Raw genomic sequence first — 19,687 nt, forward strand, 5'->3', positions numbered from 1 at the left:
TCTTTAAGTCTTCCTCTACCTATTAACCATAAGGAATGTCGGATTAACCAGTGGGAAGCCGTTGTTATTGATATTTACAAATAGCGTGTTTTATTACCTCCGACAGATGAATTTGTACCAAGCTGTCGTTGTACAACTTGCTCACGAGATTCATCATGTTGTTGTTTAGCAGCTCAAGTGCCATGTATTTCATCTTGTTTATGTCAGATAAATGACACATGTAAAAATAAGTACAATGGTACTAAGGACTAGAATCGCGTAATTTGAAGACTGATGATTGGACTTGCGAGCGCCAAGCAAGTCACACACACCGCGCCGCTGCGCTGTCGCGCGCCAAAACACGCTATTTGTAAATATCAATTACAACGTCTTCCCACTGGTTAATCCGACATTCCTTGTGGTTAATAGGTAGAGGAAGACTTAAAGAATAAGTTGATTCTTTATTTTTTTCAAAATTTTCCATAGATCGAAAATTATTAACATTCAAAGTTGCAAAAAATCGTCAAATTTTGAACTTTAAAAATTCATAACTTTTCAAATATGCAGTTTACAAAAAAATAACAAGGGACCATTTCTTCTTAAAATGCCTCAAATTATCTAAAAAAAATGTGTCCCATTGAAAAAAAATCATTTTTTCATATTTGTTTAAACAATTGCGTTTTAAATAAAACCTAGGCACTTATCGCAAAATTAACCGGTACCATTGGATTCAGCGGGTAAAAATACATAAGACTACATAGTTTTTATCCTTTACCTCTTTAATGCATACGGGATCCTACCCAGCCCCTGGACTATAAAAGCCTTTTAAATTTGTTTAAATTTGTATCGGTTAGAATGCCTCAAAATCTATCGAAAACTTTGAAAATCGTAAAAATCCATTAAAATACGTGGAATGAATTTTAAATATACACGCATAAATTAAATGATACTTGTTCATCAAAATTTTCAAAAAAAAAAACCCGTTTGAATTCCTAGAAATCTTTGAAATCTTTGAGTATTCAATAATATTCTTTTATTCTTGTGAATTTCTTTGAAATTTCATTTATTCCGAAAATTTCTAGAAATGCCTTAAAATATTCGAAAATTCTTTGAGAAGCATCGTAGTTTTCGAAATCCTTTGAACTTCTTCGTAATCTGTTAAAAATGCTTGAAATTTGTTAACATTCCATGAATTTATTGAAAAATTGAAATTCCTATAAAATTCCTTTAAACTGAAAACATTCTTCACGATGCCTTCATACATTTGGAAATCGCACAAAATTCTTTGACATTCATAGAATTTTTTTTAATCTAGTGAAATTCTTTGGAATATTGTAAAATAACCTAAAATGTTCAAAATTCTTTTAAAGTTTTTGACTTCATTCATGTTTTATTGAAATCTTCGCAATCGGTAGAAATCACTGGATATAAAATTTATTTTATTCTCTAAAGTTTTCTAGAAATTGTTAAAATCTCTTTAAATCTTTCAAATTCGTAAAAATCCAATAAAATATGTAGAAGTCCTTTTTAATCCTTTTAGTAAAAATTAAATGATACTTATTCATTAACTTTTTCTAAACGAACCGTACATTCTTATAAATATTTTTAAATCTTTAGAGATTTAATAATATCCGTTAAATCCGGTGCAATTTTTTAAGATGCCCTAAAATCCCTAGGAATATTTGGAACCACAAGAATTCCTTACAATGTAATTGCATTCAATAGAATTTAATATAATTCTCGAAGTTCTCTAGGGATCCCTTAAAAAGAATCGGAAATCTTACAAAATTCTTCTTCTTATAAAATCCCGTAAATGGATTGAAATAATTAAAGTTTCTATAAAATCCCTTTAATCTTATAATTCTCTTTAAAATTCTTTGAAAAATTTAGAAATCCGACACAATCCTTTGGCATTCATTGCAATATTTGAAATCTTGAAATTTTTTGGAATCTTTTAAAATAACGTAAAATCTTTAAAATCATTTTAAATTTTGTAAGTCCCTTCATATCCCCTGAAATTATCGAAATACCTAGTAATCCCTTGAAATAAAAGGTATTGTATCCCCTAAGAGATTCCATAAAATACTTAGATCTTGTCAAATCCCTAGAAATATCTTAAAATACTTTAAAAACTTTGGAATCCCTGGGAATGCCTTGAAATTTCATATCACGTTATTTATTTTCTAATATCCTCTAGAAATATATTAAATTGCATCAAAAAATCTTTGTAAGTTCTACAAAAATCTTCAAAATACCTGTGAAATTTTTAAAATCTTTTTAAATTCTTTAGTATCTGTTAAAATAGCTTGAAATCTTTCAAATCTTTTAAAACTCAGTAACTTCACTGAAGTAATTGAAGGTCCTAAAAATACCTTGCGCCTGATAAAATTCTTCAAAATACCTTAAAGTCCTTTAAGACTCTACAAAATTCATGGGCATTCCTTGAAATATTGAAAATCTCTGGAAATTCTTTAAAATCTGTTAAAATAGCTAAAATCTTTGAAATATTTTTAAAGGACCCAGCAGCAAATGTACATGAAATGGCTTTCGATCGATTTTGATTAAACTTCGTAAAATTGTAGTTCTCAGTGTCTTGATCAAAAGCGTTATAGGGCACAAAGTCCGAAAATGGACAGTTTTCGAGTTATAGAGGGTTATTGGGCTCTAACGGGGAAATGCAAAGAAAGTCGTGGCCTTAAGACAGAGGTCATTTTTCAAGGTCATTCAATGTGAACTTGTCATTTTTTTCTAATATTCAGCCAATAAAGACAAGATATAAAGAGGAAATCAATATAAAACCCATAAAGGTAAGAAATGAGAATTACTTAGTCAATAGCCAGCCAATGAAGGAAAATCATGAGAAAGATGTTTTCAAGACACGCACTTCTTGACTCTCACGTAACTTACGCCCTTCTTGACCCCCTCCCTTCCTCGAAAAAGAAAACAAAGAAGAAAATAATACAAAAAGGGTGTTGGCACGCGCAGCGCGCAGGTGTGATAAGCCCCCATTAGTACTTTTATAATCATAAGAACAATAACTTGAGAGCTCTGCTATCATTTTTGTGCGAGTAATTTTGTGTTCACAAAGGACAGGCGATTTGTTTCTGAGTACATATTCCCGTTACAGCCGGCCAGTGTGGTACACTTGTTTTGGCTGTTCTTTTATTTCTTTTAATTGGTGATTGCTTTCTGCGTACACATTCACGATACTGCGAGGCAGATTACTACTTATTTCATGCCTTCATTGGCTAGATATTGACAACATCCTGGAAAAATCTTGCCTTCATTGGCTAGATAATGACTAAATTTCGCTCATGTCTTGCCTTAATTGGCTAGATAATGACTAAATCTCGCTCATGTCTTGCCTTTATTGGCTAGATAATGACTAAATCGCACTCATGACTAGCCTTCATTGGCTGGCTGTTGCCTAAGTCATTCTCATTTCTTACCTTTATGGGTTCTATATTGATTACCTCTTCAGATCTTGTCTTTATTGGCTGAATATTAGCAATAAGTGAGAAGTTCACATTGAATGGCCTTAAAAAATGACCTGTGTCTTAAGGCCACGACTTTCTTTTCATTTTTCCGTTAGAGGCCAATAACTTTCGTAGGGACCATTTTTTTCGCAGAGCTGCAGTTTTCGAGACATTTGGTAATGTTTCTTAAGAGGGTTGGGTGTTTATCCCTCTATAACTCGAAAACTGTCCATTTTCGGACTTTGTGCCCCCTAACACTTTTGAACGAGACATTGAGAACTACAATTTTACGAAGTTTAATCAAAATCCACCGAAAGCCATTTCATGTACATTTACTGCGGGGTGCTTTCACGAAATTATAGAAGGTTCTGTAAAATCCTTTAAATGTGTTGAAATATTTTGAAATACCTTTATATTTATAGAAATTCTTTGAAATTCTTTAGAACTTCTTGAAATGATTTAATTTCTCTCTATACTGATTTTCTTATGATGATTTCTATAATGATTGGTCTAAAATAGTGATTAAATTATAAGAAATTTATCATAGGAAAATCATTATGGACCTATGTGCAAAACAGTTTTTATATTCCGGGAAAATTGTATTAAATTAAAGAAATTAGCAAACAAAAAAGTGTAATGTTCGAAAGTTGTATCCATGTATCGTGACCCCAAACCCATAGAGTGCTATCTTCGATTTTACCAACTTTACAGGAGAGGCTTTTTAAAATTAAGCAGTTTGTACTCGAAGACGTTTAATGATACTTAAAGGAAAGTAATGTTCCCTTGCACCCAAAAAGAAGAATTAGAACACTTATATAAAATATAACTTTGGAAATGCCAGAATTTCAATATGATAAATTGTTGACTTTTAAAAGAGAACTTTCTAGATTAAAGTGCGGAAAATTGAATAAAGTTAAGATGAATATGAATTTGATTTCCTTTTCAATTTTCATGCATGAAAAATAAATTAATACATACAGTGTAACTTTGAATTATTTTGACGTTGGAAGTTGTCTTAAATTTTGCGACGATTGTAATCGTTTTTTTATGATTGTAATTTCGTAACGGGGCACTTTTAATGGTTCTATCAATTTTTCACGCTAATATGTTATTCGACCAATTTTACCTGCTGAAATTTGTTTTTCACAATGATGTTTTAAATCCAGGAAGAGATTACATTTAACTATCCTTTAGCATCAATAACTCATTTTTTTCAAAAAAAAGAAATAGCACTATATGTTTATAAGGTATCGTCGATTTGCAGATATAAATGTATACACTCATAAAAAGTTTTAGTGAAAATTGCTAGACACGCTTGATTAAAATCTTTCTTTTTATTTGAATCAGAAATTATGGTCAATATGTCTAGAAAATTTTAGTTTATAAAATTCGGTTGATTTTTTCTGGTTAAAATTATTCTGTTTTACATTTCACTTAACAAAAGTGTCAACAAAAGTGAACCATGAATTTAGTTGTGTATTTAGAAAAAATGCGCAAAATCTGTCTATGCCCCAGTGGTACAGGGATACTTCCAAACTTATGCACATATTTTTTGGTTGTCGTTACAAACTGTTTTTCAAAGTATCAGCATTGTAGAAAATAAATAAAAAAGTGTATGTTTCTGTAATCTAAGTGCATATTTGATTAAAATCCTGACTGTCTAGTAAAGATGGCTGGTTGATCTTAACAGAATTCCTGGTGAAAGTTAGCCGTATTTCAGGTAAGACTAACCAGAAAATTATCAACCAGAAACTTCTGATACTCATAATTAGAATTTGTAGTAAGGGCATATTTAATATTCTATTCTGACTGAGAAAAACAGAAACCTAGTTGATTCAACCATCATTTGTTTTATAGTGCATCCAAAGCTGGTTTTTATTTTTTTATGTTTTTTATACGACGTTAATTTTGTCCTAAGTAGCTTTGAAACAAGGAGTCTCAGTAAAGAGAGAAGTTTAGTTTTCCCTTCTTTTGTGTAAAAGTGATGTCTAACCCACCCTAGCAGAAGCTCAGTGACTGCATTTACTCGCAGACATAAAGCGGCTTTGCCTTGGGTTTGACAATACCTGAAGAAGCCTTAGTACTTGGTTTGTACAAGTCAATCGAACAACATAGCGAAGACGATTCTGCTGCACGATTTCGTACCGAAATACCATCACAAGCTTCTCAGAAATAATACACCTTAAATTAAAAATGTTCAATTTTATGGATGAATTCTACAATAAGAAAAATCTTAGAGTACAAAGGAAGATTATCAAAATACAAAATCTGTTTTCAACTATTTTCTTTGTGTAGGGTGAACATTAGTGTGGTCCAAAAATGCATTAGAAAATTTTTTCTCGAAGTTTCATGCATATTCTCCCAAAATTTGTGCGACAATAATAATAGTTTAAAAGTGTATTATTGTTTATAGGACAAACAGGGGTATTATTGACACCTTCACTAAAAAAAATGTCTTGTTAAATCAATTAGAATTCTGGTTAAACATGCCCTTACTATTTTTTCTGGTTAAAGTAACCAGAACTCTGATTGTATCAATCAGAATTTCTAGTTTATTTAACAGAATTATGGTATGCTAATTTTTTGATAACGAAGATAAAATCATCTAAAAGGGCAGATTTTTCCGTTTACAGATAGCACTTAGTAATATAATTATTCTTTGCCAAACGATTGTTATATTCATTTAAAAATGATTCATTTAAATTCAGTGAACGACAATTTATTTCCAGTGAACAATATCCTACATTTAATAAACGACACCAGTATTGATTTTGAATTTAAACGAATTTAGAAAATTATTTGTAAGAAATATTATGTAGTTTAGTTACTTTGGACAACGAAGAACATCATTTTGTCTAATTATGAGCGGTTTTAAAAGTAAAGACAAACTATTTGTTAAGAATAAATACCTTCGATACTGTGTGATTATGTCCATTTGATCAGTTCACGAATTCGTCAAATTAATTCTGGGGTATCAGTGATTGGATTTTGAAGTTCTGAAATCCAAAATCAATTAAAAAGATATTGAAAACTAAAGATTTTGAGAAGGCGAGGTCCTAGGAATGAGGTAAGCAAATAGCAATCACATCAACATGGATATATATCAATGAAAAAATGCCTATGATTTCCTAAAAGCTTCTTTCTGTTGGGTGTCGTTCACTGAGACATACGTATGTCGTTCACTGATTTTGAAGGTAAGATAGAAATATTTCAAAATATATTAAATCTTCTCAAATTTGTGACTAATATTTATTTAATCATAGTACAAAACATAATCATCTAACCTCTGAAAGTACTACAAAATCATAAATGCCTTTTCTTCTAACATTCAGAGGACTTTCAAATTAACGACATGACTAATTTTTAAAGTGTCAATATGGCCATCTGTAGGTGGTAACAAAGGTTTTTTAATGAATATAAATTAAGTAATTTTGTGCTAAATAAATATTGAAATAAAAATTACATGGATAATAGAATATGTGTGCATGTGTAAGTATCTATTATATATATATGGCATTTTATTTAAAGCATTTTCATAGCATAAGTGTCCTTCACTAGAAGGGTGTCGGCAATACCCCTGTTTGCCCTATCTTTTTCTAGAGTAAGGCTGGAAAGTTACGGGATTTTCCCAAATTTTCATATTTTCTTTGAATTTTTAGTCATAAAAAAATAATTAATCAACATCTGCAATAATCATTTTTAAATCAGTATTCTAGGTCTCTTAATGAGTTATTTTAACTTCTTTTTTAATGTTTTACAATTATGATTCCAAACAAAAAGGCTTTCAGTAACTACCTCAAAGAAAACGTACATTCAATATGATTTATTTTGAAAATTTAATGAATATTTTAAATATCTTGTTCTATTTCAGAAAGATATATCTAAAAAAAAGAAAAATATTGTTCAAAGAATCATTCTCTCGAATGCTCATCTGTTATTCGATCTTGACCAAAATGCAACAGCAAAGTAAAAAAAATTATTTATCATCATACGCTAACATAGAAGTGGACAAAACAAGGAATATTTAAAAAAATGCAACTTTCTGATATTATTTAAAGATAATATATTTATAAATAACAATGAATAAATAAACGAATCGTTTTGTTATGTTTAATAGATTATTGCCTTGTACCAACGAAAAAGTTAAAAAGAAGTTTAAAAATTCAGAAAAAGCCGCAATGTTTTAACTTCGTTTTCAGAGAAATTTCTATAATAAATAATTAATTGTTTAGACAATTTATTTAAACACGTATTTATCAGTAGAGATAAATTTGATATACTATAAACAGTTTTTACTAACAAAAATGGCAACAACATAATAATTAGCGACAGAATCCTCGCAAAACCCAATTTTTCAACTATGGGGATTTTTGAGATCCCTATAGAATAGACTTATGGGGCTGAAAATCAATAAGAAATTTTTTATTCGTATTGTACGGCTGTAATTGTAAAAATAAGTGTTGGATAGGAGAGGTATGCATGCAAATTCGAAAAAAAAGTGATTTGTATGACCTTAGTGACCATCCACCCGGATTTCTCAGGACTTACTTTTTGAATATACGACTTTTATCTCACTTTTTTAAAACTTTGTTTGGTGTTTAGTCTGGGTGTTTGCAAGTATAGATTTTAAAACTTTCTAGTACGAAAAATATTCTCTGAAAGAAATCTACTAATTGTCTTCAAATTTGTCGCCAAATAAAAATATTTTTTAAGTTCATATTTCAATGATTATTATTCTGATTTCTTTACGTGTTAAGCCCAATTTCGTACAATAAAAAATGGATGAATTGAGAAATGAATGAGCAAAACATGATAAATCCATTTTTTGATAAAATTGAGTAATTTATGGTTCACTTCTTAATTGTATTCGCTGGAAATTGTAGTTTAAAAATCCAAAGTGACTGAAAAAATAAAATATTAATTTAAAATTTCGAAATATGTGAAAAATGTTTTCATATGTTTCTTTTTAATTTTATTTTGCAAATAGATCACAGTTATTTTCACCCTTCTTATTTTTCTTATCGCGCTATAGAATAATAAAGTGGGAAAGTTATTTATTCTATGTCAAAAAATGACGTTGAAATATTGAGCGACCTTAACATTTACGAAGAAAAATTGCCTACAAGGAAGATTGGACATCAAGTATTTTGGTAACTTTTTTGGTTTTTTTTTGTAGTAAAATTTTTCAGATATAGACAGCAAAAAAAGGTATCATAATTTGATCAAAATAATCATTTTTGTTTAAAAACTGTTTTTTCTTTCTCAGCGGTTTTAACTCTGTCATTTATCTTTTTAATTCGAATGACTATATACAGAAAAATGACAACTCTCAAAGTGATAAATTAAAATTCAGTACTTAGTTCGGAATTTAAATTACAAACAACTTTCCACTGTAATTAGCAAAGCGATCTGCATATTTCTTCCAGCATTAACGCTTGGCTTGGCTTCTAACCATGTTCTACCCTTCGTATGCGTTCGGCAAGTCCCACGAGAGGATTAAGATCTTCATTATAGACGGTTGAGTGTAACATACGGGGTGATCCAGTCACCCCCACACGCAACCGCAATCTTTTTCTTCAATAACAGAGTTTCAGAATAATTGTATGAGAAAAGTAAATTTGGCAATTTAATCAATATTATTTGAAACAATTGATTTTACATTATTAATTCAGCATGTAAAAGTTTATTACTAATGGTTTCTGAATTTATAGAAATAAGATTATTATAAATTAATGAAAATAGAATCGCGTAAGCCTGGGAATTGTAGATAGATTAGAATGATCTCAAATATAACGAGATTTGCAACGTTTTGAATCAAAATTAATGTAATTTTCTTCCGTTTACGTTATAATTTATTTGTACATAAAATATTCGCGTCTCACTTTAATCCTGTTTTATTTCATGCTGATTTATGTCTATGAATGAATAGGTTTTAATTCTCCTCAAGATGGTACGAACTGATTGCAAGTTAATCCTGTTAAATACCTCAAGAAAAAGACAATTGTTGAAGTCAATTGAAACTGTTTAGGACAATTCTTTTTGTCTTAAGGTGCAGTTAAGTTAATTACGAACAATTTCTCCTACGGCGAATTTCACAACACTTTGAAATCAAGCGAATGTCGTTTTTTGTCATTCTTGAAATAATTTTAATTCATTTTAATACACACCTTCTTATCAGGTAAGTAATATTTAATTATTTGCCATGACAAGATAAGTGAATTTATATTCATTGAACAATTTTTTTCGCTGCTCCTTGCAGAAGGACACGTTGACACTGTAAAAATTACTCATGTCGTTAAATTGAAAATCCTATCAATATCAGAAGAAAAGGTATTTCTGATAAATATTATTTTGAAATTGAAGTACATTTAATATTTTTCTAATAAAAGTATTCTCACCATACCTGCCAAACCAGTGAACGATATGCATATCTATCAGTAAACTACAGTTAACAGAAGGAAATTTTCAGTAAATTATACGCACCAATATTATTCATATTCATGTTCTTATAATTGCTGTAAGTTTTTTTTGTTCATAGAAAATTTCTTGCTATAAATCTAGAATATCCAATATCTATATAATTAGTTTTGGGTTTTAAAACCTTAAAAAATCAATCACCCAATTAATTACGAATAACTTTCTAAATTATTTAAAATATGAAATAAATACAGGTGTCGTTTACTGAATTGTAATAAATTAATTTGATATAAATATAAAAACAATTTGCAAAGAATAATTATATTGATAGGTACTGACCAAAATCGAAAAAAATTACCTTACCACATGAAGTTTTGTTCTCTTCCATATAGTGACACATAAATTAATATTCTTCTTTTGTTTAAGTTTTTATTAAGTTCTCGAGAATACCCCGGTGGACTATATCCATGTTCTAAAATGAGAAAGGCAGTTTATATTTTTTGTCCTGAACACGATAAATTGACAAACTTTTAAAAATAAGTATTATAACTACGAGGTACCTACCCTAACAAAAAGGGTCATTCTAACAGTCATAAAAGCTAATCTTTGTTAATGGTTAAACAATCTTATATATTTTTATACAATATATATATAATATCAACTTATTTACGGATTGTTATTTGTATTATACTTGTTTGACGATGATACCGAAAATGCTGTTTCTTTTTACGTATTTCTAACGGCTTAGGAGATCCTTCTAGAAAGTTACGTTTTTTATTTTTTTGAAGAAAATTTTAAAGGGTTATACTCGTTGAGACCCACCGATTCTGAATTTTTTAATTAAAAATAACTAATTTAATCATTACAAATCTTTCTCGATAATCTCAGCCAAGACAAGGCTCGTCTTGAGTCAAGTAAACGTCGTCTTAGCCAAAACAGGGCCCTACTTAAGACAAATAAACGCCGTTTTACCTGTCGTAGCCATAGAAGTAAGACGAAGGCCTATGCCTCGACTCAGTCTTGAGACGCAGCCAGACATCGATATCTTGGAGACGAACTCAAGACATAACTAAGTCGAACTCAAGTCGAAGCATTTTTACTCGGGTTATCATTGATTTGCAACTTATTAATTTTCCACTCTATTGCTAGAATCAAACAAGCGAATTTCATAAGGCTTGATATTAAATTTTAAGATAATTCAGTTTCTATCTGAAATCATATAATTTTTCATATATATTTTTAGAATGATTAAATATTAAAGTTTTACAATATAATAACAATATAATACATCGTTACCTGATAATAATTTTCATGATCTTAAAAACTTTTATAATTCTAATTTTCATTTTCAAAAGCTTATTCGATAATATAGAGTTTTAAAATCCTTAATTTCCAAATGCACCAACAGAAGCACTACAATTTCCGAATGTATAGATTTTATATGTCAGTGTTATTAACCAGATGGAAATATTTTAAAATCTACAGGTTTTGATGCTTCGTTACAATTATTGAATGTTAACGGGAATTATATCTTAATTTTGTTTCCGTTTTCGAAGTATCCAATTTCAATTTGTACATAATTTTTGTAGGCTACTACTTCCAATTTTTATAGTTTTGATTCTTTTTAAATATTTTCTAATTTATTGGTCCTTTAAGGAGTTGTAATTAGGAATTAAATTAAAGAAAATGTCACTGTTTTTGAATTAAGTGTGCTTTTTATTCAAAAGAAATTGTAGGCTGCTTACATTAAAAATGTATGAAATGATTACTTCTACGAATAAATAATAATATGACCATTTTTTAACTTGAGTATTTAAAAAAAATGTAATCTTTTTTTCTGGCCAAGATCTCAATCTGTATTGTAATATCTCACAATTATTCGACTTTCAGTTAAAGCTTTAAAAAATTAATAACTTGAAATTGAAAAATGTTTGATTGGAGAAGATTAATAATAAATCTAAATGAAATGTCAAAAAATGGATGGTTTGAAATAAAAAAGATAAAAATTCTGTTATTTAAAATAAAAAAGGTGCAAAATTAAATGATCTGAAATTGAATCAATCAGTTGCGAAAATTTGACTGAAAATTTTTCATTTTTAAAGCTTCTAAATAAAAAATTTTTTATTTCAAATTACAGAATTGCGAACGTTTTTATTGGGAAATGATATGTGTTTAATACTTTCTCATTCCATCCAAAATATTGTAAGGAAATAGAAATATTTAAAAGGGAGTAGAGTTCAACTGGAAGGTGGTTGTCACCGAAATCACGCTCCCCTGGTAAAAGGTTATAAAAAGCAGGAAGGGGTCTGGAAAGGGGTTGTTTCCACCAGCATCAGTCTCCCTCAGAGAAGGGGCATGAAAACGGGGAGGACTCCTGGAAAGGGGAAAAGGTTTGGCTGTAGGTTTGCGTGTCGCCGAATTCAACCTCCCCCAGAAAAGGGGTATCAGACGAGAGGGAACCTTATAAATGAGGAAGGTATGGTGGGGAAGTGGATTTTACCGATGACACTTTCGCCTATAGAAGGTGAATAAAAACGGAGGAAACCCTAGAAAGTAAAGAAGGGTGTTTGTTTCAGGGAAGGGTGCAGCTGGCAATGGGTGTCACTGAAGTCACTCTTCTCTAGAGAAGAGGTAAAACAAACAGAAGAACCCTTCGTATTTTAGTGATTGATTTTTATAAAAACAGAGATCAATCAGTATCTCATTTAATAACAAGTTTTAATAGGCATTATTTTATTTGTATTACGAAAATAATCCATTTTCAAAATTTCCAAAAAATGCCTCTATTATAAAAAGTTGCAGTCTTATATAATTGCGATCCGATTTTGCCTTTTTTTATGTCTCCTCGAGGAATCATTTTGCTAAAGAAGCGCGAGACATAAAATAAATAGATTACCCTCTAGAGGCAAATGACATAACATACTAACACATAGAGTCCTCCTCTTTGTCACGCAGTATATACTCCCGCTATTACAGTGTTGAAAGGTCGCAACTACTATTTCACTCTTAGTAGATACGCCCTTCTGGATTTAATGAAATGATATTAACAGACTCCCTGTGCCGGCTTCCGCTTCCATTTTGCTTGTATGCTAAAGCTAGGTTTGGTCAAATGGTGAAGCTTCCATAGATGCAACTTGCACTGGTGCAGCTTTCAGGAAGCTATGATAACCATTTCACCCCAGGTTATAATTAATATACTCGCTGCAGCTTGTAATTTCTAGATCAGTTCGAATACAAACTCTATTGTTGCAGATGGAAAATACCACATGTTGCCGACTGGGGAACTTCTAGTTTTCAGTGTGACATCCGCGGATGCACATTTTAGTTACCGCTGTCGTACTGTTCATCGCGTCACTGGGGACACGGTCGAAAGTTCTTCCTACGCCCGCCTCGTTGTTGCCGGTAAGTTTACAAATGTCTTCCATATTTTGTCTTTATGAGGACCTGGGGAAAGAGGAGAAATGAACTAACCGGGAACTTCCGGTCACGTAAAATAGTGCTCACTTCTTTACTTCACGCAGCTATATGCTTAAGGAACCATTAGACTTTTGATTTATCCAGTTTCTTTCAACTGCTCTGTTGAGTAACCACCGCTATTGAAAATAGTAGATAAAGAGAGATTCATAAGGAAATCGGATAAAATGAAAGAATGGGCTAATGCTTTTGTTTTAGAACTCCTTCATCCGCGACATTCGCCCCCTGCGTGCCTCGTACCCAGACCATTTTCATCGATAATAATTCTCCACTGCTTGCCCTGTCTTTCTTTACAGTTCCTTTTTTCTATCTACCCCTCCGCCCTTCCTGACATATTGAAAAATCCGTTGCCACCTCTTAACCTTGGAAACGTCAATCTCCCGCCCCTCATGCTTACATCTCTCTCCCTTACCGACTTTCCATTTCCCCCACCAGATCCACTCAACCCCATCCGTCTACTTACCACTGTTCCTTAACTCTCTTTTATCACTTCTAACGTCTCGAGACTCTTTTATAAATCTTTCCCCCTTACCGCCCCTCCACCAACCTCTCCGAGAATATATTCTAGAAACCAGCCCTTCTATCCCGCCTTCTACTATCTTTCACAAACTAGCCACCCTTTACCCTTATTGTTTACCCTCATTAGTCCCTTTCCTCTTTGCCCTTGCAAAATTGAAAAGTATATTAATTTGCATTTTCTTTTTTGTATTGATTTGTATAAGCCTCCACTGTGCCTTCTTGCACCCTTCAACCCCCTTTAATGAAATTTACCCCTTTTTCCTTGATAAATGGTTTTCATGTGTTCCTCTTTCCATCACACACTTTCCATTCACTTCCCCAGACCCACTTTAACCCTTCTCTCCACCATCTACCTTCCAGTTCACAATTTTACCTTCTTGCATAAACTAATATCTCTTAACACCTATCCTTTATCCTCATTTTCTCCTCCGCATCCACACCATTCTGTTCTACTTTCTACTTCTGCAACCTCTTTTAACAACTCCGCTTTCCTCCTAGGGACATTATTATTGGCCAATGCTAGCGATTTATTATCAACCATTGTTACGAAACTTTTCTATAGCACCATTTCACCATTTATTCTATGCTTAATAAACAAGTTTGTCGTTTTAATTCTCTCAGTCTATCCGTATTTACTCAAAGAAACAATAATTTTTAATTAAAAGACTTCAAATTGGAACAATTTTTATTCAAAAACATTAAAAGTTTAATAACACGAGAGAAAAACTTTTAAATCACCTACGATAAAAATTGCAGAAAAATAAAGTAGAGGGTTTTTTAAGAGTTATTTTTATCAGACCTTAATTTAATTACGTTTTTAGACTTAAACTTAGTTTTAAGCTCTTTTTTACCCTAAAGAAAGGCTATTCGCCTATTTTTGATATTGAAACAAAACCTCATTGTTTTAAAACAAGACTGATTTTTTAAATTCATTGTCTGTGAAAAAAATATAGAGTCCTCTGTATATAAATACTTCCATACAGTACAATTATTTCATTTAAAATTTAAAACAATAATAGTTGCACAATTTAAAATTTTAAACTCACCCTAAATAAAGAGTTTAAAATTTAAAGGTTGAGGACTTCAGGAGTTTCATTTTTGAATCTTTCAAAATTTTAAGATTCCACATTGAATGTTTTTTATAGTTAAATTTCAGTTTATACTAAAATGTTCAAAACTTTTGGGTTTCAATAAAATCACTTAGATTATCAGTGCGCCTACGCACGCGTCATTGGGTATAACAGAGCACTTCAAAATTATTCTTGACAATAAAAAAATTAAATTATACTTTTTAGTTTCTAGATACTTAAAGGAAAACCCTAAGCTTCAATTTTAGCTTAAAAAATCTTTAAACAAAGTGTCCTTCGATTGTATTAATGATCTACGATCTTTTTTGTGATAAAAAAACTAAAATAATAAAATATGTACTTTTTCGTAAATATTCAAATTGGGTTTTAACTTTAATTTTTGAAGGTCAAATTTCTTTAAAAATACTTAGGTAAAGTTTGGTTCAGATCGAACAACTTTAATTTTTTGTGTGAATATAGCTGAAAAATAATGGCTGACATGAGTTTTCTTGTAAATTTTTGACTTTAGTAATAAGAATTCAGCTATTTAACGTTTTCAATTTACATATTAAGAATAGGAATTAAGAATTAGATAATTTTTTATTTTAAAATATTAGCAAGCTATACAAAACTCTTCTCTTGAAGAAATCATTAAATTGGTTTTGTTATTAGATAAAAAACAAATTTAATTTACTTCAAGCTCAATCGGCCTTAAGCAACATACTCTTATTACTATACTTGAGATTGGTGCTCGTTTTTTATACGTATGAATATTATTCTCTAATCAATTCTATAATCGCCATAATTTATTATATGTATAGAATGTACACAACCGTGTTCAAGTTTTCTCACAGAAAAAATGAAAGATAAAGTCTGCATCGATCCAGGTGAAAGATTCACCGCAACAAAAATTAACTTTGCCAGATAAACTTTACATGAATCAAAGATAATATCTGATATTTAACCTTGCCTGGATAATCTTTCGCCTTATAATCGCTCCATTTTTATTCCAGTTGTAGCGAGAATTACGACGCAAACGCTATCTATTGTCGTTTAACTTCATTAAATTGGAGAGAAATGGGGATTCCCGTCTGTCAGTTGTTTTTGCGCCTTTTCTACATGTTTTACCGAAATTTTCTCACTTCTGCGTGACGCAGTAGACGAGATCAAAATTTTTCTCTTAACCTCGGTGAAACTTTTGCCAAAATATGTTTACTTTTTAACAGTTGCAAGTCTTTGCTGCAAAAATTTTAACTTTTGTTTTTTCTGCGATTGTTTTAAATATGGTGTCCCGATTTATGGCTCGAATTCATTTATACTTTGCCGTTCTCCCATTTCTGCTAAGGACGCCGTAGCATACGACAGCTTTTATTCCATCGTAGAATAAACTTTCTCCGAATGGCATGTAAACTTTAACAGTGAGAAATTTTACATGCAACAAAATTTAACTTTATTTTTTTCTGTGCTGATCTGGCTCTGGTTTTTTCTTCATTGGAATTACTCTTTATTTCTTATACGGGAATAAATTAGTATTGATGTGTTTAATTCATTAGCATTTTTTATTAAAGAAAAAACATTGACTCTTCTCAAAAATAATTTAAAAGTGCCTTTTTAATTTTTTTTTAAGGTGTTTATTTCTTTTTCAATCTTCTTTTATATTTTTAATTGTTTTTGGTTACGATGTTGGGTAAAAATTTAAATTTTCGATGTTATAGTAGAAGTTTCGATTTTATAAGGAAAACTGCGAGTTCTATCAGAAAAAGGTTGATAACAATTGTGTAGGTCTTCTCAGAAACATCAATTTATTTTTGACCCTTCTTCGTGTATTGCATCATTTGGCCGGATAATAAAAAATTTTATTTAGTTTGAAAGCGTTATCACAAAAAAAAACAGAAACAAGTATGCTTATAAAATCGGCATTCTGAAATATTTAAAAATGTTTAAATGTTCTAGAACAACCCAGAATTAAAAAATTTTTTTTACTATAATCTTAGCACTGAGATCATGCAAAGGTACATGTTTATGAGCAGCAGGTCTAATTAGAGCATTTTCCCTCATGTTTCGTTTAACAGCTCCGAATCGAACTTCAAATTAAAATTAAAGGAAAATTTTTTTGTTCAAAAACTTGGCAGATTCCTTTTAGCATTATTAGAATCTACTGAAATTTCTTAATGCTGCGCTATTGCCTTCCAAAGTCGAGGGTATCCAATTTTTTGCGGTGAAATTAGTTTCAAATATTTTTGAATAAAAATTCATGAAACTCTGAATGCTGAAAAATATTTAAATCATTAAATTACAACTTATTTATTTTCCCGTTATTTTCCGACACTGAAGTTTGCATGAAATATGCTTTCTTGTTGAAGAAATAACTCTAATAAATTATAAAGAATGCTGTCAATGCCTTTTAAAAATGTAAATTTCGCAGTCAAATTCATATTGGTAGGTTTTAATGCATTGCTCTTTAGCAGCTGTGATATCTGGCGTCTAGGAGGAACAATTCGTTATGACTAATTGCACGGGATATAGGAGCAGAGTGCAGCGGAGTGTTGATTAAACTTGCTTAAAGCGGAAACGACGGGCTCGTACATTTGGTAGGCTGGCATATTTCACTTGCTCGACGCTTATTCATACATGAAATAGATGTGAATACAGTATTCATACTCGCATCCGGACATCTGCACTGCTCATACGCTCTCCCTTTCACCTAAAATTTTTTAAACAGATTATACACACGAGAATTTTAAACCTTTGCAAAATAATATATTTAACCTAGCAGTCAATAATCACGTAGTTAGATTTTTATTTCCAGACATTCAGAACACAATAAATATTGAGGTATTAAAAGTGCTGCAATTAAATTAAATTGATACAAAAATCGGTGGCTTTTTTGTTACTGAAATAATCATAGCTAACGTGGGGCAGTTAGGGAAGAACGTTTTGTGACTTGAAAGTTAATTCAAAACTCCACTTATTTACTTTAATTATAATTTAGGCTAATCCAATTCAACCATGATCCTAGTTTCAACCGACGAGTCAACGCATGCACGTCACGTTTGATATACATAAAAAACTAAAGCTTTTGTTAGTAAAAAAATCGTAAAATTATTATTAGCAATCGAGCTTTCGCTCCATGAAATGGAGCCTCTTCAGGATATGTTATACATTTCTTCTACTCACAGTGTATTAAGCAGTATCGTATGGAGTAGATGTAGATGTAGATGTAAATGTAGATCTAGTTAAAAAGAAAAAAGTTAATTTTTTTTAGATTTTATCCTGTCCAGGAAGTTAATATAAACACTACATTATTCGCTTCACAATTATCCAAAACAGAGAAACACTAGACAGTATTCAAGAATCACTTGTTTGAATTGAGAGCACTTTGTGTAAGAGTAAGCATTATGACTTTAGAATTGACAGGTCGCAACTTGAACCACTAATCAATAAAAATTTAAAAAAAGTAATTTGGTCTCAAAGAGCTGACAACTTTCTGACACGAAAGACAAACAGAATTAAAAAAGACAAAGCTGTATACTACCCAGCTACCGAGCGATCCATCACCGTTTTTTTATTACCGTTTTACATTCGCGGTTGCAAGTTCTCGAGCGACAGACACTAAGAAAAGTGACCGCGCGAAAAAATAGAGTTAAGGACAAACTTTCAAAAATCATAAACCTTATTGGGAATAGTAAATACTTTTTTAATTATAAAATATTTATAGATTTTAACTGACTTAAATCGAATAAGCTCCAAACAAGTATTAATAAAGGAATTAAAGTATAAAAAAAGACTGTTTAATTTTTGGATCATTCTGTTGCATATACAATTAAAACCTAAAGAGTCAGTGTGATTATAAATAATTCAAGAATTCATTATTAAAAAGAAATTTCAAATATTAAGTCCTTTCAGAATTTGTAGAACAATATAATTATTCAATATAAAGCGTTTGAAACTTCAAAATAATATATTGAACCATTTTCATTTTAATCAAGTCGGTCCTGCTGAAGATATCAACATTTTGTTGTATTTGAATATATCACTCTATAGTGATGATATAGAATAACCTATAGCACAGTGGATCAAAATTTTTTTGATTTTTGACGATTATTCAAAGATAACCTGCGAAATTTCTAAAATTGACAAACATTTTCTCAAGATACAGTATTTTCCGAAAGAGCATAGGCATTCGAGATTTCCATTCGACTTGAGAATTCTCGCTTCTTCAATTGACTCAAAAACATTTGAAACTTTCAAAAATTAAAATATTGCTACAATTATTGTGAAATTCTTTAACGTAGATTTTCTCGAAAACCCTACATTCAATATTTTTAGAAATAGCTGTTATTATGTACTAAATAATACGTAAATTTCGATTTGGTAATCCACTGCACCTATAAAGATGGGAGGATGCTTTCTTATATGTATAAGCTAAAACTGTAAGTATAATATATAAAAAATGACACAGGTTTAACTTTGAAAAAAGCTATGAAAAAATATTTTCATTCAAACCATACCTTATTATTTTTTTCAATATTTAAAAAAATCCCTGGTACTAAACAAGGCTTTCTTACCAGTTTTATGGGAGCGAAGCTATTTTTAAGGCCAGCATATTTTTTTAATATAAGTTTTCATTTTTAGTCGTAAACCATGCAAGCTAGCACCAAAGAAGCACCATTTGTTGTTTCCGAGAAAAATGCTAAAATTGGATTCAACCAAAATAACTTTCTTCAATGTGAGACATTGGTTTACCAAGAATAA

General features: G+C 30.7%; 1 protein-coding gene across 1 annotated transcript in view; it reads left to right on the top strand.

The window, feature by feature from the left end:
• LOC117175473 (Down syndrome cell adhesion molecule-like protein Dscam2) overlaps positions 1 to 19,687 on the top strand; it is a 203,877-nt gene that overhangs the window by 90,483 nt on the left and 93,707 nt on the right. The window contains exon 5 of the mRNA XM_033365180.1: positions 13,125 to 13,274. Coding sequence (XP_033221071.1) covers positions 13,125 to 13,274 — 150 coding nt within the window. The remainder of the gene's footprint in view (positions 1 to 13,124; positions 13,275 to 19,687) is intronic.

The sequence above is a fragment of the Belonocnema kinseyi genome, chromosome 6 (assembly GCF_010883055.1).
Source record: "Belonocnema kinseyi isolate 2016_QV_RU_SX_M_011 chromosome 6, B_treatae_v1, whole genome shotgun sequence".
NCBI lineage: Eukaryota > Metazoa > Arthropoda > Insecta > Hymenoptera > Cynipidae > Belonocnema > Belonocnema kinseyi.